This window comes from Colossoma macropomum, unplaced genomic scaffold (genome assembly GCF_904425465.1).
Source record: "Colossoma macropomum unplaced genomic scaffold, Colossoma_macropomum, whole genome shotgun sequence".
Taxonomy (NCBI): domain Eukaryota; kingdom Metazoa; phylum Chordata; class Actinopteri; order Characiformes; family Serrasalmidae; genus Colossoma; species Colossoma macropomum.
In genome coordinates this window covers 2,776,604-2,801,166 of record NW_023494789.1, presented here as the reverse complement: position 1 = coordinate 2,801,166, position 24,563 = coordinate 2,776,604, and the positions used below count along the sequence as shown (strand labels likewise).

Here is a 24,563-nt window from a genome sequence, read left to right as displayed (position 1 = left end):
CATAACAATCAAGTAAATCAGCAACAAACATCAAGAGACTGAGATAAAACTGAAGGGTTAGTGGGCAAAACACAAGAGACAACACATAATAAGTAAATCCCAAACTAGTGTGCTACATATATGAGGAACAAGGGCTCGAACTTATACAGGACCAGATTTGCCAAAATGAAAATTAAATAAAAATAAATGACTTAGTAAATTAATATATGAAGTAGAATTGCAAAGAGTAATGATGATAAATCTGAAAATAAATAAATATACATAACAATTAATACATTAATAAATAAAATTATAAATAAATTATAATATTATTACATTATATATATAAATAAACGAATATGTCTGCATTTATTTATATGTCTATTTAGTAATTTTCCCTTCTCACTATTTTTTTTTTTGTTGTTGTTATTTATATGTTTCTTTATTAACATTTTTTCTGGTTTTCTATTAATTTACTTTATTCATTTATTTCCATAACTATTAATTTCTATATTTATTTATTTATCTATTTATTTCTGTATTTCCTTGTCCTTTTGCTAATAAAGGGGCTGTCAGTCAATGATGTCACAGCGTCTTAATATTCCTATTGGATGATCGATGTCAGACTCTGTAGATCGATTGTCTTGCTCTCTCAGTGGTAACTAAGGGCCAGACAGTACAGTAGAGGCTGTTTACAGCAGCAGACAGTCAGACACTCAGACAGTTCAGATCACTCAGACATTCGGACGCCCTTCTCACACGCTGCCTGCGGAACCCACTGAAAGTTATTTATTGGCAGGTTTGTCGGTGGCACTGCTACGGAGCCCCGCTGGTGACATCCTGTATAAATAAAAATAATGTGTGGCCACGCCTAATTAACGCGTGGGAACGAGATCCTAATGCGTGGCCACGACTTATTAACGCGTGGACAGAGATCCTAATGTGTGGCCACGACTTAGTAAGGCATGGGAATTAGATGATTAAGTCGTGCCCACGACTTAGTAAAGTGTGGGAACGAGATCACGGCTTACTAAGTCGTGGCCACGCATTAGGATCTCGTTACCACGCTTTACTAAGTTGTGGCCACAACTTAGTAAGGTGTGGGAATGAGATGATTAAGTTGTGGCCACGACTTAGTAAAGTGTGGAAACGAGATCACGGCTTACTAAGTCGTGGCCATGCATTAGGATCTCATTCCCACGCCTTACTAAGTCGTGGCCACGCATTATTTTTTATTTATACAGGATGTCACCAGCGGGGCTCCGTACACTGCAGCTCTTTATGGAGTGAAAGAGCAGTTTAATCAGCTCTTCTCCTCCTGGTCTTGATTGCTAAGCCTGAACGTGAAAAACACGCCCCCTCATTATCATATGAACGAAGAAATACAGAAATAAATAAAGGAATTTAAGGAAAAAAATAAATAAATGAATTAATAAAATAAATAAATGAATACGTGAATCAATGAATAAAGTGAACAATTGTTAAAAATATAGATATGGAAAAAATGCAAAAATGGCATTAATAAAAAAAATAAATACTACAGAAATAAATAAATTGAGAAATATATAACTGCAGAAAAAGGAAACGTGTGTAATTTCTTTTATTGATTAATTTACTGAGCCATTTATTTTTTAATTTTATTTATTTTTCATTTGGGCAAATCTGGTCCTCCATACGAACTCCGATACAAAATGGCTTTCGCGCTCCGCGAGTGCACCACTACCCCTAGCAATGGTCACCGATTGGGAACACAGCCCATGCCTTTCTAACGCCGGCGCGCTAGGGGGCGCACCCGGCGCGGTGGGGGAAAAAGAGACAGCGCGACGGTCGGATATCCTTTAGCCTTCATTGTGGGACCGAGTCCGGGAGTTGTCTGACCGCGGGGGGGATTAAAGTCATGGCTGTGATGAATTAAGCGCGTCGGAGGCGCTGTGTTCTGGAGCTCGGAGGACCCGGAGCGCTGCGCTGCGCTGCGCTGAGCGATGCCCGCGGTTGTGCTGAGTTGGTGCTGCGCTCATGCCGCTCACTGAGCCCCGAGCCTCGCTCACACAGCCTCAGACAAAAGCTGGCGGACGCGTCTCGTGTGCTCAGACCCTGAATACCCCCTTCTTCTCTACAGCCCGACCTCTGCGTCCCTTCGCCTGCGTCTGTTTTTGGTAGGAGCGCCTGGTTAGCCAGCGCTTCCACTCGGGCTCTGCAGCGGGGGCTGCCGGTCGCGCAGGTAGAGCCGGCTGGCTCGCTTTACTGACTCCTTCGGGCTCGTTTGCTCTCTGACCCGAGGTAACGTGAGAGCCCAGCTGTGGAGAGCAGCTCAGGGCGGCCTCTGTCGCGCTAACTGTGGTGTATAATATACCTAAAGATCCTATAGGATGGCCTCCTCGTCCGGAAACGATGACGACCTGACCATCCCGAGGGCCGCGATCAATAAGATGATCAAGGAAACGCTGCCCAACGTGCGGGTGGCCAACGACGCCAGGGAGCTGGTGGTGAACTGCTGCACGGAGTTCATCCACCTCATCTCCTCCGAGGCCAACGAAATCTGCAACAAGTCCGAGAAGAAGACCATCTCCCCGGAGCACGTCATAAACGGTGAGGGTCGTGCACGGATTAATGCTTTAATGCATGTAACTTGGATTGCCTTCACTGAGGGCGCTGGTGCTGGTAGCACGCAGGGCTGAACGATTTTGGCGGAATATCTAATCGCGATATTTCTGACCACGATTTAAATTGCTGATGTTTCCTATTAAAAGCCTTTTTTGGCTAAGAAGACCAGCGCACGCTTTATTTGGCTCTAGCCTGCCAGTTATTCGTGGTTGTGATGTCACAGCACACAGATGTTTGGTTGCTTCTGATTCGTCTAAAAGCTGTTCACAAGCTCCATGTGGTTATGTTCAATTTCCACACTTAAAACTTGCAATGAATCAACACTGATACTTAAAAAGATGGTTCTTCAATGGTTCTTTAGCAAAGAAAATGGTTCTGTGCACAACCATGAATACTCAAAGAACCCTTTGCATGACTAAATGGTTCTTTGCATTGTGAAATGTTTTTTCAGACGGATAGAGAATGTGTAAATAGTTCTACGTAGCACCGGAAAGGGTTCTTGTAAAAATACAAGAACCTTTTCTTTTCAAAAAGGCCTTGGGCTTCTGTTGTCTGTATAAAGGGAGAACGACGCAATCGTGTGGTTCTTCAGATTGAAGCAGAACGTGTTGTATATGGTCCCCCATAGCACCAAAAAGGGTTCTGCTATTGTCTCTGAGGACAAGATTGTTGAACAATAGAACCCTTTTCAAAAAGGTTCTATACAGAACCATATACAACACATTCTCCATCAGTCTGAAGAACCATTTTACTATGCGTAGGGTTCTTTTGGTGTTCATGGTTCTCTACAGAGCTCTCTTCTTTACTAAAGAACCCTTGAAGAACCATGTTTAAGTGTGTCGTCAGCCCCAATTCAACATCATTGACTTCATTAAAATATACAACACATTCTCCAATCTGAAGAACCGTTTCACCATGCATAGGGTTCTTTTGGTGTTCATGGTTCTATACAGAACCCTCTTCTTTACCACAGAACCCTTGAAGAACCATCTTTAAGAGTGTTGTTGATAGTAGACTATCGAAGTATTGTAAGAATTGCAGCTCTTGCAATTTGGAAATTGCGTTCTTTCAAATTGCGATAGAACGATGATTGATCTTTCAGCCCTAGTAGCGCGTTACCCGCAACAGATGGACCAGGATCCTTTGTGGGTGATAGATGGACCTAGGTCCACAACAGATGGTCACAGGCAGTGGTCACCAGCTCTCCTTCTGGACATCTGCCTTACTGCAGGTTTCACCCCCAACCCGAATCTAACACTTTCAGCTAATCTGTGCACTTAAAGATGGTTCTTCAGATTGATGGATCATGTGTTACACATTGTTCTACATAGAGCCATTTTGAAAAGGGTTCTGTAGAGCACCAGAGGGTTCTTCTCTGCATCAAGCTTGTGCTGAAGCAATACTTAGATGGATCAGGTAAGGTTTATTCGGGTTGGACCTGAAGTCTAGTTGGCCTGGGTTCACTATAGGTGGGTCTACTTTGGGATCTGAAGTCAGTGTAGATGGTTTGGGTCAGCAGTAGATGGACCTAAACCGGGGTGGCAGAACTTTATCTTGGGATGCAACAGTGCAGTGTTTGTGGTGGGCTGACTGTCTTTGGAGCCACAACACTGTATGTCCATTAGGGCTGCAACAAACGACTAATTTGATAGTCGAATTACTGAAACGAATAATCGATTATTCAGATTATGAATCACTACATTTCCAAATAACGCTTATGTAGCTGTTCAGCTTTTAAATGTGTGTTTGTTTTATGCATTTGCTAACGATGATGACAAAGTAATAAAAATAAAAATTCACTATTTTCATTAATCTTCCTGCTGATACAAAAGATAAATAAAACTCTAGTATCTTTTTCCTGTCAAAATTTAAAACCAAGGATGTGCAGCCAAAATATAACAAAACGATATCAGTTTTCCCTTAATCAAGTAAATTAAAAAGTCAGTCTAAATTAAATTCTTTCCATTTAAACCGTGTTTTGTGCGTTCTGCTGTCTGTCTACACTCTGTTGCAATTAACCTTTTCCACTCCTTGGGATCACCGGTGGTTACAAAACGCACTTCGTCGTGTTCTCCATAACTTTCATTTTTCATAAGCTACATTCTAAAGGTGGGGGTTGTATGAGAGCTGTAACTGTCTTCTTTCCAGTCAAATAGATGGGTGATGTAATTTTAAACCCTTATAATAAAAGAAGCTCAACTCACAATTTTTTTTCTACTGAAAGTCGACCCATTTTTCCACAAATCTGGGCTATAAACTATAAACAGATGGCGTCTCTTCAGTGATCTGCTCTGTAAATATTATTATTATAAAATAATACAAAGAGCGTCTAAGATTTTTGGCTTTCAGCAGTAAATTGTAAGCATACAGCAATATGTGTGATCATAAAACACATGTTCTGTTAATTTGAGTGGAGCTTTTACAAAAAAAAAAAAAATAAATAAAAATATATGTGTATTTCATGCAGTTACATGACATCCTCATGCGCCGTCTTTGGGCAGCCCTGACGCAGAGTTACTGTAGGTGGTGGAGATCAATAGTATAGGTTCTAATCCTGCAGCCCTCATTCACATCTACCATATTTTAGATTTCGCAGAAGACTGGAAGAAGGATGTCTTCCCCCAGAGTTGCTTTGGCAGATGCTTTGTGGTCTTGACTAGTAAGGCTGCACAATATAACGCCTGCTGATTTGTGTTACAGTATTTGGTGTTATTAATATTGCAGAATCTCTGTGGGTGTTTAAATGAATCGGTGCATTAATTAGACCCAATAACTGTGCATAAATGAGTGATTGCAGTATAAACAATCATCAAAATCTGGATGGGCTTTTGCAGTTGTTCGCTTATGCAGTGCAAGAAGAGAAGAGCGTCTTCCCTTAAAGTGTCTTTCACAGGTGTTTTGTGGTCTTCGCTTCTTCCTGTGGCAAACTGAAATGAGGTGACTTGTAAGGCTGCACAATCTTGCAATACTGCTGTTACACAAGACATATAAACCTTATTTTGGTCAGAATACTTCAGGCATTAGACACGTCAGACACAGATCGCAAAATCTAGCAGTACATAGATCAGGCATAACATGATGACCACCTCCTTGTTTCTACGCTCATTGTCCATTTTATCAGCTCCACTTACTCTATAGGTGCTCTTTGTAGTTCTACAGTTACAGACTGTAGTCCATCTGTTTCTCTGATACTTTGTTAGCCCCCTTTTACCCTGTTCTTCAGTGGTCAGGACCCCCATGGACCCTCATAGAGCAGGTACTATTTGGGTGGTGGATCATTCTCAGCACTGCAGTGACACTGACATGGTGGTGGTGTGTTAGTGTGTGTTGCGCTGGTACGAGCGGATCAGACACAGCAGTGCTGCTGGAGTTTTAAACACTGTGTCCACTCACTCTCCACTCTATTTGACACTCCTAACTTGTCAGTCCACCTTGTAGATGTAAAGTCCGAGACGATAGCTCATCTGCTGCTGCACAGTTTGTGTTGGTCATCCTCTAGTCCTTCATCAGTGGTCACAGGACGCTGCCCACAGGACGCTCTTGGCTGGACGTTTTTGGTTGGTGGGCTATTCTCAGTCCAGCAGTGACACTGAGGTGTTTAAAAACTCCAGCAGCACTGCTGTGTCTGATCCACTCAGACCAGCACAACACACACTAACACACCACCACCACGTCAGTGTTACTGCAGTGCTGAGAATGACCCACCACCCAAATAGTACCTGCTCTGTGAGGGTCCATGGGGGTCCTGACCACTGAAGAACAGGGTAAAAGGGGGCTAACAAAGTATCAGAGAAACAGATGGACTACAGTCTGTAACTGTAGAACTACAAAGTGCACCTATATAGAAAGTGGAGCTGATAAAATGGACAATGAGGGTAGAAACAAGGATGATCGGTGTAGAACTGCAGTATAATGTGTTGTGTGGTTCTAGATTTATTTTGAAAAGTTTGTCCCTGTTTGGTCAAAAAGAGGACCTGAACCAGACTTAGTGGCGCAATAAGTAAGGGGCGGTTTGTCTCTTGCGCTAGACAGCTTTTCACACATGCTACAGTTAGTGGTGCAGACTGGAGATGGTGAGGGTTGCAAAATTGGATTAGTAACATGAATCTATCAAATAAATCTTAACAGGGAAAAATAATAAATATAGTCTTTTATTATTTAGAGGATAAACCCAGTACTTTTTAGCTTCTAATGCTGTAGTATTCTGCTGGGTCCTTGGCTGCTAGCCTTGGTCGAATATAAATGAAGCACACAGAAGTGAGGAGTGCGCTTTGCTGGACAGGTAGTTCCAAGGCAAGTCTGGGAAGATTTAGCAGAAAGTGTTGGACTTTATTTGTAATCTAGTATATTTTTGTAACCTTTACAATCTGGAAAATTCAGGGAGATCCAGCTCTCTTCATGACTTTATCCAGTGCGATTCTCCACAGCCAAAATAACCACTGACTCTGGTCGTTTTGGACCAGCTATAAAGACGAGCGGAGTGTTTTCAGTTTTACATAATCTCAGCGCTTAGTGACGAGGATTATAAAGCCATTCGTTGTGGTTTATTTGCAGTCGTTATGAATCCCTGTGTCGTGTGTTAGAAGGTAACCGTGCAGAAGGAGGATAAATATCGCTGCTGTAGGAAGAAAACCTCATTTCCATTTTTCAGTTTTTGACATAATTTGAAAATACCTGTTGCTCTTTACGTTGTGTCTGAATTTCATGATGAATGGACTAAGAAGTGACCCAAAATGACTTGGAAAAAAATCTGGTTCCATTGACTTACATTAAAAGTAAAGTAGGTTTTTTTCTTCTCCTGTGAAGTTACCATTTTGGAGGTTTTGGAGGTTTTCTTCAACAACAGCGATATGCAACTTAAATAAGATGCTTCCACTGAATAGACACCACTGCTTAGCTACACCTGTTAGAGCTGTCATTGTCTGTGTTTATAAGCAAAGATTTTTGCCAGTCTGACTGTATACAATCTGATTATAGATTAAGGCTGAGGTGTTTAGTCTCACTCTACTCAACACTCTAATAGAAAATCTCCGTTTACATGCTCACTACAAGTAATCTGATCCAAAATCACGTGGATGCGTAGAACCACTTGGTGTAGACGTTACCATGACAACCAGCATCACGTGAGTCCGATCAGAGTGAGATGAGCAGCAGTGAGCAGTGCTTGTGTTTTAATCGCTTTAAAATGATGTCAAACTCAGGAAAACGTCCTTCACACGTCCTTATTAAAGAAGGCCGAGAGGAAGACGTCGTGTTCTGAGACACATAAGCTGGACGTCCGTCCCACCGCCGTCTTTTAAAGATCAGAGCATAAACTTCGTCTCCTCTGCAGAACAGTTTCTGCTCCGCCATGTTGAACGGTATAAACTTTCACTATGACGTGACGAACATGTGCAGAATATTCTTGAATCTCATTAAATTGTTTTTCTGTTTTTTTTTTTTTGTTTTTTTTTCCCCAGCACTTGAAAGCCTCGGCTTTGGGTCATACATAGCGGAAGTGAAGGACGTTTTACAGGAATGTAAAACAGTCGCACTGAAGCGGAGGAAGGCCAGCTCACGCCTGGAAAACCTCGGCATCCCTGAGGAGGAGCTGCTCCGTCAGCAGCAAGAATTATTCGCCAAGGTAAAGATCACAAACGTTGCTGCGTCTGTTGGTATTGATCACGCTGTAAAAATGCAACAGCACAACTTTTTGCTGTTCCAAACTTGGAAAAGATCTTGGCACTATTACCAACCATATTTTTGTGAATCTTTTCTCTATTCTAACTGCTGATAGTTTCAGTAAGAGGAGAAATAATCCACCGTATGTAGACCAATTATTCTCAGTTCCAGTCCTGCTTTCCCTGCACCTGACTTAACTCAGCTGAGCGCCAACTCGACCAGGTAATGGGGAAGCACCTCTTTAGCCAGACATACTGTGTGATTTTAGAAATCCTGTTCTTTGGTGACTCACACTGTACGTTTGAATCGCCCCTCGTGTTCATCCAAAGCCTGCGATTTATGCACTCACACTGTATGAAAACACTCGGTCTGACTGACCTGACATGACATGGGTGCTCACACTGCACGTGAAACGCAGCCCCTACAGACTCTCTGTCTGCAATAAAGCTGTTTCATTCAAAACAACACGCTGCGCCTCCGAGTCCTGATCAAAACACTGGCTGAGTCTCAAACGGCTCCCTGCTCCCTACATAGTGCACCACATATTAAAATAGCTGCTCCTGCACCCATAAAGATCATCACATGTCTAATAAATAGCCTTCTAAGATTCAGCCATGTGTGCACAGTTCCATACTGGACTAACAGGGCACTATTTTGGTGTAGAAGGCAGATTCAGCCACTGACAAACTGCTACAGCAGCTTAGCTAACTTGTGCCACACTGTGCTCTGAAGCTGAAGAGCAGGCGGTCGACAGACAGACAGCTCTACAAAGATAAAACATCACCGTAATTATTTATACCTCGCAGTTCTTCTCAGTCAAATGGAGCAAAGTCGTCATATACGGACGCTGGTGCTGCAAATCTGGACCTTTTGCCTCCGTGTCGGAGCGGTGGTTGTGACTGTGTGTGGTTTTGGGTGCGACTCTGAGAAATCGGTTCGTGAGGCTGCTCACACTGTGAGACAAGCGACCAAAATTTCTGACATATCAGAAATCCATCTGATCGTCCAACTGTTAAATCGCAGCTCGTTTGGGCAGTTAATCATCGTTTCTCCTCTCACACTGCACGGCAAACGACGGCCGATGAAGCTGAAATTCGGCCCGACCATGAAATTCAGTCGGCTCCGACCAAAACGGGCTAAAATCGCACAGTGTACACCTGGCTTTATTCAATGCTGCCTTCGAAGTCCTCCTCGAAAGTTCCAGCTTACGGCTTGCGAGGTCGTAAATGCGTCGTATTCTAGTTGTTTTGGTCAGAAACCAAAAAAAAACGTGCTAGGATTGATTTTTTTTTTTTGCTTACTTTAGTTTGTCTGTCTTCAGAGAGTGCGTTTAATTTGTATTACCGTAACGTAAGAAAGAGCCGAGGATGCACATCAGATGAGTGATGTTTTTATCTGATTAGAAGCATCACGGCACATCATCGCTGTCAGAACAAAGCCTCGTATCCCCAAAATGGGAACTTTACAGGAGAAGGAAAAAAACCTACTTAACATACAATTAAAGTTAGTAAGTAAAGTAATTTTGGACCGTTTCTGTTGGTCCATTCATCACGAATTACACACAATGTAAAGAGTAACCGGAGTTCTCAGTCTTGCACTATAGCGACGTTGCTGATGTTGATTTTTTTGCATGTGGATGAGAGTAAGACACTAAGAAAAAGACTTTAATCTGCTTTGCTCATGTGTGGCTGCTGAATATACACCCAGTTGACATGCAGCTGTCAGCAGCTGCCATTACTTTTTTGGTTGATGCCCCCAACTCAGTCAGGGCTCATTGATAAATCTGAGTTTCCCACTAGTCATTAGTGTGTGCAGTTATCGTAATATAATGTTTCCGACATGATTTCAAGGCAGCCTATGTCAGAGGTGTAGTAGCAAGAAAATAAGCAGCCTATAGAGTCTTTTTGGAGCTGTAGTTGAGAACCTCGGATGTGGACAGTGGTGTAAACCTTGATCCAGCGCAGTGACAGGGCTGTTTTTTCTAGAAGTGATTAATCTGTCCTTCGGTATTCAGTTGATTGACTTATCAAGCCATCATGCTTTGTGTGTTTGCCACATCAGCCTCTACGCTTCCTGTAGTGTATTGCGGTCTAACAGAATGACTCCATGCCTGTGTTCGCAGTGGCCTAGAGCATACTGCTCATGTACTGACTGCTCAAAAGTAGTGAGTACAGTCTCACAAATAAAGGTGCTAAACTGTCACTGGGGCGTTTCCCTCAAGGGCACATCTCAGTGTGTTTAGTCAGGGAACATAACTGTACCATAATCCACTGAAATGATATTTTCTAAGTTGTACTGACAGCCATGTTTACATAGTAATCTCTTCTATGTTAAGTACAGTAAATGTGATAATATAGGTTATCAGGTCACCCAGCATGCTTAGAAGTTCAGCTATGGTCTTGTGTGGGAGCACTAGTGTCTTATGGTTTTCATGAAATAAATCAATAAATGAACAGCAGGTTTCTGAAACGGAAGAACGGCAGTGTGAGCTGTTACTGTAACTGGGGGCTGTTAGCTGGTAACTCGGTTAACCGTTGCCAGACACAGGCCTGTTGTACTGTCATACCAACCACTCTTACCTGCCACCTGTACTTAGCAGTGTGTTGTGCTCAGTGGTGGAGAGTAACAAAGTAAATGTAATTTGTTTCTGTACTTAAGTAGTTTTTTCGTGTATCTATACTTTACTGAAGTTTTTCCATTTTGGGTGACTTTTTACTTTCACTCCACTACATTTCAAAGTCAGATATCTCACTTTTTACTCCACTACATTATGAGAAATCTGTCGTTCCTTTTGGTTTATGTGTGCATAAAAACATAACATGTCAAAACGAAAGAAGTGTGAAGCAAGAACACCAATCAGGGCACAGCGCCCACTTAGTTTTGAGCTTGTTTTGACCTGTTGGTCATACCGACCCAGTGCAGCACACGGTTCAACGTCAGTGCAGCAGTGTAAAATTTTGGGAGAGTCTATTCAATATAAATGTTGAACTAACCTAACTTTGTGTAAATAGACCACAATATAGAAATATGTACTCATATGCAGTTGTGACTGACGTGTCTTTTTTTCTGAATTTATACAAACACTTTCATTTTATGGTAAATTAGTTTTGGCTAGTTTATGTTTATGAACAGAGACCTACAGATGCAGTTTAGTAAAGGAAACTCATTTGTGAACCTGAGTTTAAAGTTTTTATTAAATTTAAACTTGTAACTAAGTTGCAAATAAATCTTAAACTGAAACTTTGCTTGTTTGCAAAAAGTGATTTCAGAGCCACTCAGTTCTACCTGATGGAAACTGTTTGCCTTCAGTGTTTTGTGTTTATGATAATTTTAATAGACATCAGCGTCACTAATTAATGACATTCTATTAAAAGACTGGTTTACCAAGAGAGACACTGGAGTATTTTCACCTAAAATGAGTTAATAAAGCGAATCTTGTTACAAAAATAGTAAAAGGACATCAGAGTCATAATTAATCTTTTAGTACTTTCACTTTTGATACTTAAGTACATTTGAAGGCAAATACTTCTGTACTTTTACTCAAGTGGAGGTCTAAAGGGAGGAACTTCTACTTTTACTGGAGTAATATTTTACCTTGGGTATCTCTGCTTTAACTCAAGAACATGGTTTGTGTACTTCATCCACCACTGGCTGTGCTTGTGTTGCAGGCTCGGCAGCAGCAGGCTGAGTTGGCGCAGCAGGAGTGGCTGCAGATGCAGCAGGCGGCGCAGCAGGCCCAGTTAGCCGCAGCGGCAGCAGCTTCAGCCAGCGCAGCTCAACAAGCCGGATCCTCGCAGGATGAAGATGAAGAGGACGACATGTGATCCCACTGACAGATTTTTTTTTTTCTCTCTTTATTTCTCTTTCTTTCTTTCTCTCCTCCTTCTGTATAAATTCATATTGACTTTTTAGATAATACTCTGGGAGGTCTGTCACTTTGGCCCCCTTGATATGTCTAGAGTTAGATGTCTTTTTTCCCTTTTTTTTTAGTTTTCAAAGACTCATTTTGGTTTTTCCACTCCGTTTTTCTCCCCTCCTTCTTTCAGACAGTTGAAAACAACCGTTTTTTTAAAGCGCCATATTGTATGTGCATTGTAATTTTGGTACACTGAGTCGTTATAATGTGTTAGTGGCATGAGATGCATTACGTTAAATTGTTCCTGGATCAGTGCGGGAGTGAGTGTTTAAGCTCAAGGGCCTCTGTTTTAGTTGACTTTCAGATTTCTTGCTCTCATATGTAAAATAGTTCAAAGATAAATTCATGTTTTCCTTTTTTCCCCCCTTATTTTGGCAAAATAATGATTTTTACAGTGATTTGTTGCTCTTCTGTCTCGCTCTGCGTTAGGCAGAGTCCTGATTTGGGAAAAAAATTGTAATGTAGGACGTTTTTTCTTTTTCGTTTTAGTTCAAGTGAGGTTAAGAATACAACGTATGTAGGATACAGCTTTTCTCTGGCCTGTGTTCAGAACAGTATTGAAATGAAAACGAATACAGAATAATATCTGTCTCTTTAGTACCAAAGATAGAGTTGAAACCAGATCGTCTTAAAGAAGTTTTCTCCCGACAGTTTTACTCTCTACAGAACGACCTGCTCTGGTGCGAACCGTGTCCACGTATTAATGGTGACTCCCATGTTGTAAAGGGTTTTGATGTATGAGCAGATCTGTTTTTCTGGTGCAATGTTTAGGAGTTGAGTTGTGAATGCGTGGTTAATTCTTATCTCGTGATGACTGGTAAGTTTTAGTTGAGGTGCGTGTTCACATGCCTTTGCAGAAGCTGTAAGCTGTATTCTCTAAGCAATAAAAGTCAACATGTTTTATAGTCAAAACTCCTTGAATGTGTTTATTTTTTTAACTTAGCCGTGTTCTCAGAATACAAGTGTTTGGCAGCACTCTGTGGATCATTCTCAGCACTGCAGTAACACTGACGTGGTGGTGGTGTGTTAGTGTGTGTTGTGCTGGTCGGAGTGGATCAGACACAGCAGTGCTGCTGGAGTTTTTAGACATCACAGTGTCACTGCTGGACTGAGAATAGTCCACCAACCAAAAATATTCAGCCAACATCCTGTGGGCAGCATCCTGTGACCACTGATGAAGGACTAGAGGATGACCAACACAAACTGTGCAGCAGCAGATGAGCTATCGTCTCTGACTTTACATCTACAAGGTGGACTGACAAGGTAGGAGTGTCTAATAGAGTGGACAGAGAGTGGACACAGTGTTTAAAACCTCAGCAGCACTGCTGTGTCTGATCCACTTGTACCAGCACAACGTCAGTGTCACTGCAGTGCTGAGAATGATCCGCCACCCAAATAGTACCTGCTCTGTGAGGGTCCATGGGGTCCTGACAACTGAAGAACAGGCTAAAAGGGGGCTAACAAAGTATCAGAGAAACAGATGGACTACAGTCTGTAACTGTAGAACTACAAAGTGCACCTATATAGTAAGTGGAGCTGATAAAATGGACAATGAGCGCAGAAACAAGGTGGTCAGAATGTTATGTCGTGTGTGTGTGTGTGTGTGTGTGTGTGTGTATACACTGCTATTGTCTCTGAGGACAAGATTGTAGAACCATAGAACCCTTTTCAAAAAGGTTCTGTACAGAACCACATACAACACATTCTCCATCAATCTGAAGATCTGTTTCACTATACAAAGGGTTCTGTGGGTGTTCATGGTTCTATACCGAACCATCTCCTTTACTAAAGAACCCTTGAAGAACCATCTTTAAGAGTGTCATAAGCCCCAATTCAACATCATTCACTTCATTAAAATATACAACACATTCTCCATCAATCTGAAGAACCGTTTCACCATGCATAGGGTTCTTTGGGTGTTCATGGTTCTGTACAGAACCATCTCCTTTGCTAAAGAACCCTTGAAGAACCATCTTTAAGAGTGTCGTCAGCCCCAATTCAACATCATTCACTTCATTAAAATAGCAACAAAAAATAGCCCTGTAGAAAAACCTGGTAAGTGTGAGCCTTCACTGTTTGTACGTGTGTAGTCCTTTAGCCCGCCGGTAGGGGGCAGCTGAGCTATTTTAAAAAACTACACATCCCAGTGAGTCCTCCAGCGTTCCCGGCATTCCGTGTACTCGGGTTTGAGAGCAGTGAAAGGTCGCGTCTGCTGTTTAATCTGTTCCAGCTCAGATTTAAACGTAAACCGAAACTTAATACATCAGGTTTAGAGACGTTTGAAGTCTCCCGGCGCCGCTCGGAGGATTTCAGCTGAAAACAGGGCAACAAACTACTGAAGAGCCTCCGGAGGGTCGACGGTACGGAGTGTTGGTCTCCTCCTCCAGGTGAGGCTCACAGGGGCAGATTTTACACTGTAGTCCTATGTCGGAGCCCAGACAGTGTAAAAAGGGGGTGAATCTGGTTCATCTGGACACACCTGGGGGTCAAATGCTGGAACAGGTTCACTGTTGTCTGATGATGTTTTGGTAACGGGGTTGTTTTTATTTTTATTTATTTATATATTTATTTATTTATTTTTAACTGTTAAAATGTCAATATAACTCTTAACAACATTAAGATTTTGTCTGTATTTTTCAGATTCAGCTTTTCTTTTTTTTTTTCTTCAGCGTTTTTATTCGAATCTGACTCTGAATCTCGCCTCACTGTGGCTGTCAGGCTTTAACAGTTGGGCGTGTTGTTTGTCTGAGTGTTTGAGTTTAACGAGGCAGTTACTGAATAACAAGGACAATTCAGAGTAGAGACTGAATAACACACATACAACACACACTCTCAGAAATAGGGCTCCTGAACTGTCCCTGTCTCAGTGCCCCTCTGGTCACTGGGGTGGGACCCTCAAGGGTCCATCTCAGTACCTTTATTCAGGGAACATAACTGAACCATAATCCACTGAAATGATATGTTCTAAGCTGTACTGACTCCACACACCCCGTCTCGTCTCCAGGCTTTTATTTTACTGTTCTGTTTAAAACATTCGGTTATGAAAAGGTACAAATACGAACTTTTCACCTGGAAAAACTTATTTAAGGTTCACAATCAGACCTTAAAACCACTGTTGGAGCTTTGAGGGAACATTTACACTGTTTGTACCTTGATGAACGAAACTTGGACCTGAACAGAACCTTTATTTCTAACAGCACACTGTGGGGTCCAAACCTCACAGCCATAATTCTAACCTTTACCGGTCAGTTTACGATGTGATGTGTGAATGTTGTGGTTGTGAGGGTTGTGTTTTGACTCAAAACATGAGGCTCTGTATTTCATGAAGTAATTTATCATTATCATTCATGTGTCTTATTACCGTCTATTTACTGTGTCTGTCTGTCTGTTTAGAATTTGCACATATTTAAAATAATTGCAAATCGGCACCGTTTTTTTCCACCAAAGGGAAGTAACAGGTTTTGTGTTGTAATTTGCCACGTTTTTAGTGTCAGAGAATGCTGTACTGTGGTTTAGGCAAATGCGTTCTCCGGTAGTCAGTGTGGAGGTGAAATGAACTCACAGAACAGTGAAGTGAGGGCTTGTATTATTTGGCAAATTATTTCTAAAATAATAATTATATATATATATATATATATATATATATATATTATTTATTTATATATATATTTATTTATATATATATTTTATATATATATATATATATATATATATACATACATACATACGGGGCGGCACGGTGGTGCAGTGGGTAGTGCTGTCACCTCACAGCAAGAATGACCTGGGTTCGATTCCCAGCCGGGCGACCAGGGTCCTTTCTGTGTGGAGTTTGCCTGTTCTCCCCGTGTCTGTGTGGGTTTCCTCCGGGTACTCCGGTTTCCTCCCACAGTCCAAAAACATGCAGTCAGGCTGATTGGACGTGCTAAAATTGCCCCTAGGTGTGACTGTGTATGTCTGTCTGCCCTGCGATGGACTGGCGACCTGTCCAGGGTGAATCCTGCCTTCCGCCCAATGACAGCTGGCATAGGCTCCAGCACCCCACCATGACCCAGAAGGATAAGCGGTTTAGATGATGTATGTATGTATGTATGTATGTATGTATGTATGTATGTATGTATGTATGTATGTATGTATGTATGTAGAATTTTAGGAATGATTTGCCAAATAACCTGTATATAAATAATGTTGTCGGAACAAAACCTTGTATCTCCATTTCAGTTTCTGTCATAATTCTTGGAAAAACGCCTGGTTCCATTGATTTACATTGAAAATAAAGAAGGTTGTTTCCTTCTCCTTACCATTTTGGAGATACGAGGTTTCGTTCCGACAGCAGCGATAAGTAAATTATTTTTGTCAGGTTCTCCCTTTATTTCCACTTACTTTCACTTCTGCAAACCGTAAACTAGAAGACTTTGAAATTACTTTGAAAAGACTTTTAATGGACTGAAGTTTGACGCCCTCTCACATCTAAAGACAGTGTCACAGGTTTTTAGTAAAACTGCCACAATATCAAGTTCAGCTCAGTTTTGTCAGTTTTTGCCAGATCAGTATTAATGTTGTTTTGTTCCAGCCAGTCTGTAAAGCATCTTACAGCCCATTTAGTTTGGCGAATGGTGTTGGGTTCATTTCTGGCTGATTCCAGGTTGTTCAGCTGTTCTTCTGTCACAGCTGCCGACTGAAAAGCTGCTCAGTGGTGATGACAGTTTGGGAATTTAGTGTCGTCTCATCTTCAGAGTCTGACCAAATCGGCTGTCGGTCAAATGTGATCTTAGAAGATGTCCGTTTTCTGTTTGTGGCAAAGTAAGAAGTGAAAACGTTCAGATGGCTTGAGCGTCTCTTACAGCCGTCAAAGTTGTTGCTTAGCAACAGCTCCTCAGCGGAGTGATACAGTGTTTGTGGGAAAAGCCGTGATGTTATGGCGAAACAACAGCACGGTTAGAGACGCTTCTCAACCAATCAGCTTGCGTGGCTGGAACTAACTGTTGTATAAAGGACTGTTCATTCTAGCAGATCATCACCCAGAATTATTTAATTAACCTGTAAAATTTGCAGTTACTTTTTAAATTTGACATAAAGGTTTATACATCAACAAAACATGCAGCGATCCGGTATTGTTGATCGGGTGTTATGAACTAAACTATAAAAAACTAACAAACAAACAAAATAAGAAACCACTATAACTAGAAGAAAGAAAAACATTGATGATTCGTCCATAAAGCCATTCTTGAGGTCCTCTGCGCATTTCCTTACATCACTGTTACACTCAGTGAACCTGAACTATTAAAACAGCCAGTTTTCATTTTACATTAATATGATTTATTGTATTGAAGTGGAGCAGATTTGCCTGTTTTCGCACTCGCTCCCTTGTGCTATTTGCATGAGCCAAGACTTAAAACTTACGTTAATATGAAGCACAGTTGATTTAGTGGCAGCGTCAAGACGAGAAAAAGACTGACCTAAGATGGTCATCCTGACCTCCTCACACTAAACGAGGTGATGCGAGCGCAACGCAACTCTAGCAAGACTCTCATGATTTTATTCCGACGTTGGAAATTTGCCTGCGACAGTCGTTTGGTGTGAGGCCGGCGTTGGACTGTAAAGACGAGCTGCACTAAAGTTTACTCTGACTGAGTTATGAAACATTGGCTCTTTATGTCACCTCATAGTCGAAATGCCAGGTTGTACATTCGGCCGTCCGAACCTGCCCTCCGGGATGACTGTACAGCCAAAACATTTAAACCACCTCCCTGTTTCTATACTCACTGTCCATTTTATCAGCTCCACTGACCATATAGTTTCACTGTGTCTACAGTTACAGACTGTAGTCCATCTGTTTCTCTGCATACTTTGTTACCATGTTCTTCAATGGTCAGGACCCCCACAGAGCAGGTAATAGGCTATTTAGGTGGTGAATCATTCATACCACTGCAGTGACACTGATGTGGTGGTGGCGTGTTAGTGTGTGTTGCGCTGGTCTGAGTGGATCAGACACAGCAGTGTTAATAAGGTTTTTAAACACCTCAGTGTCACTGCTGGACTGAGAATAGTCCACCAACCAAAAATATCCAGCCAACAGCATCCTGTGGGCAGCGCCCTGTGATCACTGGTGAAGGACTAGAGGATGACCAACACAAACTGTGCAGCAGCAGATGAGCTATCGTCTCTGACTTTACATCTACAAGGTGGACTGACAAGGTAGGAGTGTTTAATAGGGTGGACAGTGAGTGGACACAGTGTTTAAAAACTCCAGCGGCACTGCTGTGTCTGATCCACTCAGACCAGCGCAACACACACTAACACACCACCACCACGTCAGTGTTACTGCAGTGCTGAGAATGATCCACCAGCCAAATAGTACCTGCTCTGTGAGGGTCCATGGGGGTCCTGACCACTGAAGAACAGGGTAAAAGGGGGCTAACAAAGTATCAGAGAAACAGATGGACTACAGTCTGTAACTGTAGAACTACAAAGTGCACCTATATAGTAAGTGGAGCTGATAAAATGGACAATGAGCGCAGAAACAAGGTGGTGCTCATAATGTTACGCCTGAAACCACCAGTGAACCCACACATGACTTCTGAGTTGTGTTTCATATGTTGAATATGTCAGTGTCTCACGCATCAGACAGTATTCATAACCATTTCATGCTGGAACTTTCTGAGATGTAGCCTTAGAGACATTAAACTCTTTGGACATCTGGTTCTTATCACCACCACTGTAAACAGTTCTGACTCTGTAAGTTTCTCTAGTTGCGCTTCACATCAAACCACTCTGAACGGCTGTTTATATCTTAACCATTTAATTAGGCAGAAATTTTGAAAAATTGTTGGAATTCCTCGTCAGTGACTGTCATGGAGGCTCTTTTATAAATAGTACAGTCTTCATGCTGGAGTCTGTGGTTTACTGGAGCTGCCTTTTTTCTTCGAATGTTGAACACCATGATAGTAACAGTAGGAGTAATGTAAGCAGATTGAACCAGAGAAGAGTTCTGCTGCGTTCACATCACAAGCCTCGTTGCTCAAATCTGATTTTGTGCTCAAATCCGATCTCTCTGACACGATGGTTCACACTCGTTTAGGTAAGTGATTCAAATCTGTCATTAATGTGACGAACCGGCGTCCTGAAATGACCCTCATGAACACATCCTACTCAGTAACGTCACATGAATGAATTACGTACGTCATCAACAAAAAAACTAACGAGCAGAACGATATACCCCCAAAAGTATTATTATTATTATTATTCTAAGCCCTTTGAAAGTTAATTAATAGTGCAAGTTTAATTGTTATGCTTTTTTTATTGTTGTTTAGCAACTTTTATTGTGAAAAAACTGTACTGTTAAATCAGACTGTGCGCTTTTTCTGTTTTTGTTAACTACACCTGCATTAAAAACTGTCTATTTCATCCATGATTAAAATGTCACAATGTGCAATATGAACTCATAATCTTATTCATTTGAAATTACCTGAGTCACTCGAATTCAGTTGATTGTCATCATTTGGTATCATGTTGTCACACCTTAACTGAGGTCTGTTTATGTTAACTAATGCAGCTGTTCATAATTTTACATATACATCAGTTAATGCAAGTGTTATTGACTTGGGTCGTACGTATGGTTTAATAATGCTGGCGTTCATGTTTTGTTATACAACAGTTAGTTCCGGCCGTGCAAGCTGATTGGTTGAGAAGTGTTCTAACTGTGCTGTCATTTCGCCATAACATCACAAACACCGTATCACTCCGCTGAGACGCCGTTGCTAAGCAACGACTCTGACAGCTGTAGGAGACGCTCAAGCCATTTGAACGTTTTCACTTCTTACTTTGCCACAAACAGAAAATGGACGCTTCTAAGATCACATTTGACCGACAGCCGATTTGGTCAGACTCTGAAGATGAGACGACACTAAACTCCCAAACTGTCATCACCACTGAGCAGCTTTTCAGTCGGCAGCTGAGACAGAAGAACAGCTGAACAACCTGGAATCAGCCAGAAATGAACCCAACACCATTCGCCAAACTAAATGGGCTGTAAGATGCTTTACAGACTGGCTGGAACAAAACAACATTAATACTGATCTGGCAAAAACTGACAAAACTGAGCTGAACCTGATATTGCGTCAGTTTTATGGCTCAGTCTGATTCGGTCAGACTCTGAAGATCAGACTACACGTTTGGCGAATGGTATTGGGTTCATTTCTGGCTGATTCCAGGTTGTTTAGCTGTTCTTGTCGCAGCTGCCGACTGAAAATCTGCTCAGTGATGCTGACAGTTGGGGAGTTTAGTGTAAGGAGCTGGAGAACGAACTGCCGGCTGTGCAGCGAGTGGGCGGAGCTCGTTACTCTGACGGAGCAACAAGCTGCTCGTTAAGGAACTATAATTTGGTGAAGGAACTGCGAACATTAAAACATATTAAACGCCGCGTTCACGGCCCAGTTTATTAATTTATTACTTTATTTATTTAACTGTTGTATAAAAGCAGTAGAACACTCGAGGAGTTATTTTCCGATAACACACTCCCTCTGTGTTCTATTGCTTAAATAACATTAACTAATGGAGTAAACTTTAATTAAGAGAACCTTAACATTAAGTGGTTATACTAACCAGGAGGTGGAGCTGAATTTAAAGAGACGAGGTCATCTTTGGTGCTTAGTGCCAAAAACATAATGAATGGTAAAAGCTTACTGATGCAGTCACTCCTGATCCAAAACTTTGTGCCAGCTGAGTGATAAATTATAAAGGGAGCTAAGTGCGCAGAATAGAAGTGCTGGAGCTGTTAAGGACAACTAGCCTGTTTACAAAGACATCTGTTGTGTTGGGATAACACTGACTTCCTTCAGATTCTGCTGTCCAGAGTTCATACAAACACAGAATTACCAGGACATATTGACTTCATCTGTGCACTTGCGTGACAAACAACAAGCGTGACAACTACACCGATCAGGCATAACGATATGACCACCTCCTTATTTCTACACTGGTCTGAGTGGATCAGACACAGCAGTACTGCTGGAGCTTTTAAACACTGTGCCCACTCACTGTCCACTCTATTAGACACTCCTACCTTGTCAGTCCACCTTGTAGATGTAAAGTCAGAGACGATAGCTCATCTGCTGCTGCACAGTTTGTGTTGGTCATCCTCTAGTCCTTCATCAGTGGTCACAGGACGCTGTCGGCTGGATATTTTTGGTTGGTGGACTATTCTCAGTCCAGCAGTGACACTGAGGTGTTTAAGAACTCCAGCAGCACCGCTGTGTCTGATCAGACCAGCACAACACACACTAACACACCACCACCGCGTCAGTGTTATTGCAGAGCTGAGAATGATCCATCACCCAAATAGTACCTGCTCTGTGAGGGTCCATGGGGGTCCTGACCACTGAAGAACAGGGTAAAAGGGGGCTAACAAAGTATCAGAGAAACAGATGGACTACAGTCTGTAACTGTAGAACTACAAAGTGCACCTATATAGTAAGTGGAGCTGATAAAATGGACAATGAGCGTAGAAACAAGGAGGTGGTCATCATGTTGTGCCTGATCGGTGAATATCAGCTGCTAATCTATAACCTGTTAGAGTTGTGAGACAATGTTTCCTCTTCTTTGTACCCAGTGTGTCTGACTTGAAACGTGTGTGGTTGCTGAATCTTTACTGTTGGAATTGTGTCGTGTGAGCATGACTCCCTCTGAATTTTCAGCAGTGAGTGTGTTTTTTTGATCATTTAACCACTTTTTGGAGTAAAATTTAAATGTATTTGACTCAGATCTTTCCTTTCCTGTGCCTGACCACACACTGTGATGGTTAACTGTAATGCTTACTGACTTACTGAAGTTCTGTTTTTCAGAACTGTCCATTAGGATGACCAAAACTGATTTTAGGGGGTTAAAAAATTCCATCATTAATATCAGCCAGTGTAATTTTATATTTTGATTATTTTTACCTTCAGAAGTTTAGTCAAACAGAGCTTTAGTGAGTGATATGATTGTCAGCTCTCAGTTGTCGCTTCTTAAATTAAAAAAAAAACAATAGAAAACAGTTTTAAACAGTAGAAATATTGTTGCACTGACTAGAACTCTCTACAGTTTACATTTTTGTTTATTACCTTTTCATTTTTTTATTCATTAGTTCTTTTTAATAAAAAAAAGTGTGTTATTACATATTATTCTCATGCAAAGTGTAGGGTTTGGATACATGGATGTGTTCGTAAGGTTAACCAGGATAGTGTTTTGTGTTCAAATGTACCAAATTCACTTGAAAAGGGGAAAAAGTCAGTATCGGCCATTATTATCGGCCAACTGATATATCGGTTGGGCCTTAGTATCCAATAAGGAGACAGTAGGCTAATGAGGTGAGGTAGTAGAAGTGGGTAAGATATTAATTTGTCATTATTTTACATTTTTTTCCACTCTTAGGATGGTAACAGTATGATATACCCCAAAAGTATTATTAATGTTACTATTACTATTATTATTATTGTTATTATCATATAAGCTCTTCAAAAATTAATGAATAGTTCAAGTTTAATTGTTATGAATTTTGTTTATTTACTAAATATTATTTAAGCTGTTTGAGGTCATGGTTAATATGTCTTGGGGGTGAAGCTGTTTGTGGTTCACTGTTGTTGGGCGTCTCCATTATATGGTGAAAAGTATGTTGTGGGACGACGTTCCACCGATGTTCATGTCTGTGTTCAGAGTCCTCACATGCCTATTAGCAAGCAAGGTTACTACCTGCAGCTGGTGCACTGCAAACATGGTCCACCACTGATTGGAAGTGAATGTTTACCAGCACTGTCAAAAGTAGGGATGCATCGATACCAATACTGGTATCGGTTATCGGTCCAATACCATGCTCACTTACTCATACAAAATTTACAGATACCAATAACCGATACCACCTGATACTATGTGACATAAGCTGTCACAGAGTTGTCCATGCTGTGTGTGTTTCACTTAACATGAACCGAGTGTTTTACAGTGTGAGTAACCAAAGAACAAGATTTCTAAAATTGTACAGCATATTTTTGCCTTTAGAGGACATTCAATTACAGCTCAAACAGCCATACTAGATACTTCGGACGTAAAACTCAAGTGAGCTCCTCAGGTTCTTTAGCCTCGGCTGTGATTCCTGCTGTCACTGTGCTACAGAGACTGATGTTGAAAGAGACCGATGAGCAGCATCAAAACTATGAAAGATACTTACAGCTGTACGGAAGCGTTTTTCTGCGATACTCAATCCAAGATAAATAATGCGCTTCATTTAAAATCAGCTAGATTTTAATCATTTGATTGTAATTTGTTATGGTTTCGGACTCAAATACTAAAAAACATGCACTTGTACTTGGTCTGAAAAGATGGTTTTGATGCATCACTAGTCAAAGTAATTAAAGTCTGAATCTGACATTCGTGTTGAAGGAGTTTTAAAAGAGAACTCAGTCAAAACCTAAAGGATGTGTCTTCTGAGGATGTGAGTGAATTACTGACTGTCCTCAAATCTCCATCAGTGTAATATTGATTTTGCATTTGAGGCCTAAATATCGAGCCAGACCTTCTTTTTGAGCCTGGGCACAGTGTTAATGCATAAGGACGAATGACTTTGTCCAGAAAATTCCCACAAAATCCGAGCTGACCAGTCTTACTTTTAAATGATTATTTCAGGTTTTACAGGGTGACTCACCGCAGCGCACACAAACACAGTATTATAGCATGATTTTTCCTCCTGAATCAGCAAGACTACTTTGATTTTTATGAATTACAACTAAAAAAATCTCACATAGTGCAGCTTTAAAATATATACTGTCCTGATTTCACAGCAAGACACCCAACTTCTGTCTGAGCAGAGCAGGCAGGTTTTTCTCCAAAGGGCAAAACTGTTCACCACCAAACGTCCCGGAAAGCATGAAGGATTTGAATCATGAATGATTTGTGGCCGGAATGTGTCTCTGTTTTTTCAGGACAGCAGTTAAATGAACGTTTTTAGGTGCTTTTACTTCTATGAAGTGTTAATGAGGACATTGGCTTTTAAGTCTTTAATGGCTGCTTGTGTTTGATCCATTGATTGCTCTCACTGGTTGGACCTAATGGCTCGTAAAGATCGGGCTTAATGGTGCCAGTTTGGCAAAAGTATAAATCTTTTACTTAGGGCTTTTAACCAGTAGTATTTTTCCCAGTTAAGTATCTCTGTACACCGATATTTCACTGTTGTCGGAAGAAAATCTCGTATTTCCAAAATGGTAACTTTACCTGAGAAGGAAAAAACCTACTGTACTTTTAATGTAAGTCAGTGGAACCAGAGTTTTTTCCAAGACATTTTGGGCCGTTTATTTTGGTCCATTCATCATGAAGATTACATACAGTGTAAATAGAGCTGGGCGATATGGCCAAAAATGTTATCACGATAAACAAAATT

The 24,563-nt window shown here is 41.3% G+C and overlaps 2 protein-coding genes across 2 annotated transcripts in view; both read left to right on the top strand.

The window, feature by feature from the left end:
• The first annotated feature begins 1,794 nt into the window (after nucleotides 1-1,794).
• Nucleotides 1,795-12,475, top strand: dr1 (down-regulator of transcription 1). Its single transcript, XM_036569781.1, has 3 exons — nucleotides 1,795-2,568; nucleotides 8,043-8,206; nucleotides 11,913-12,475. Exons 1-3 carry the CDS (start codon nucleotides 2,349-2,351, stop codon nucleotides 12,066-12,068), a joined length of 540 nt encoding a protein of 179 aa, XP_036425674.1. The 5' UTR covers nucleotides 1,795-2,348; the 3' UTR covers nucleotides 12,069-12,475.
• Nucleotides 12,476-14,309: 1,834 nt separating this feature from the next.
• si:dkey-44g17.6 (guanine nucleotide-binding protein G(I)/G(S)/G(O) subunit gamma-12) overlaps nucleotides 14,310-24,563 on the top strand; it is a 107,273-nt gene continuing 97,019 nt past the window's right edge. Inside the window, exon 1 of the mRNA XM_036569779.1 lies at nucleotides 14,310-14,547. The gene's annotated coding sequence lies outside the window, so the exon portion shown is untranslated. The remainder of the gene's footprint in view (nucleotides 14,548-24,563) is intronic.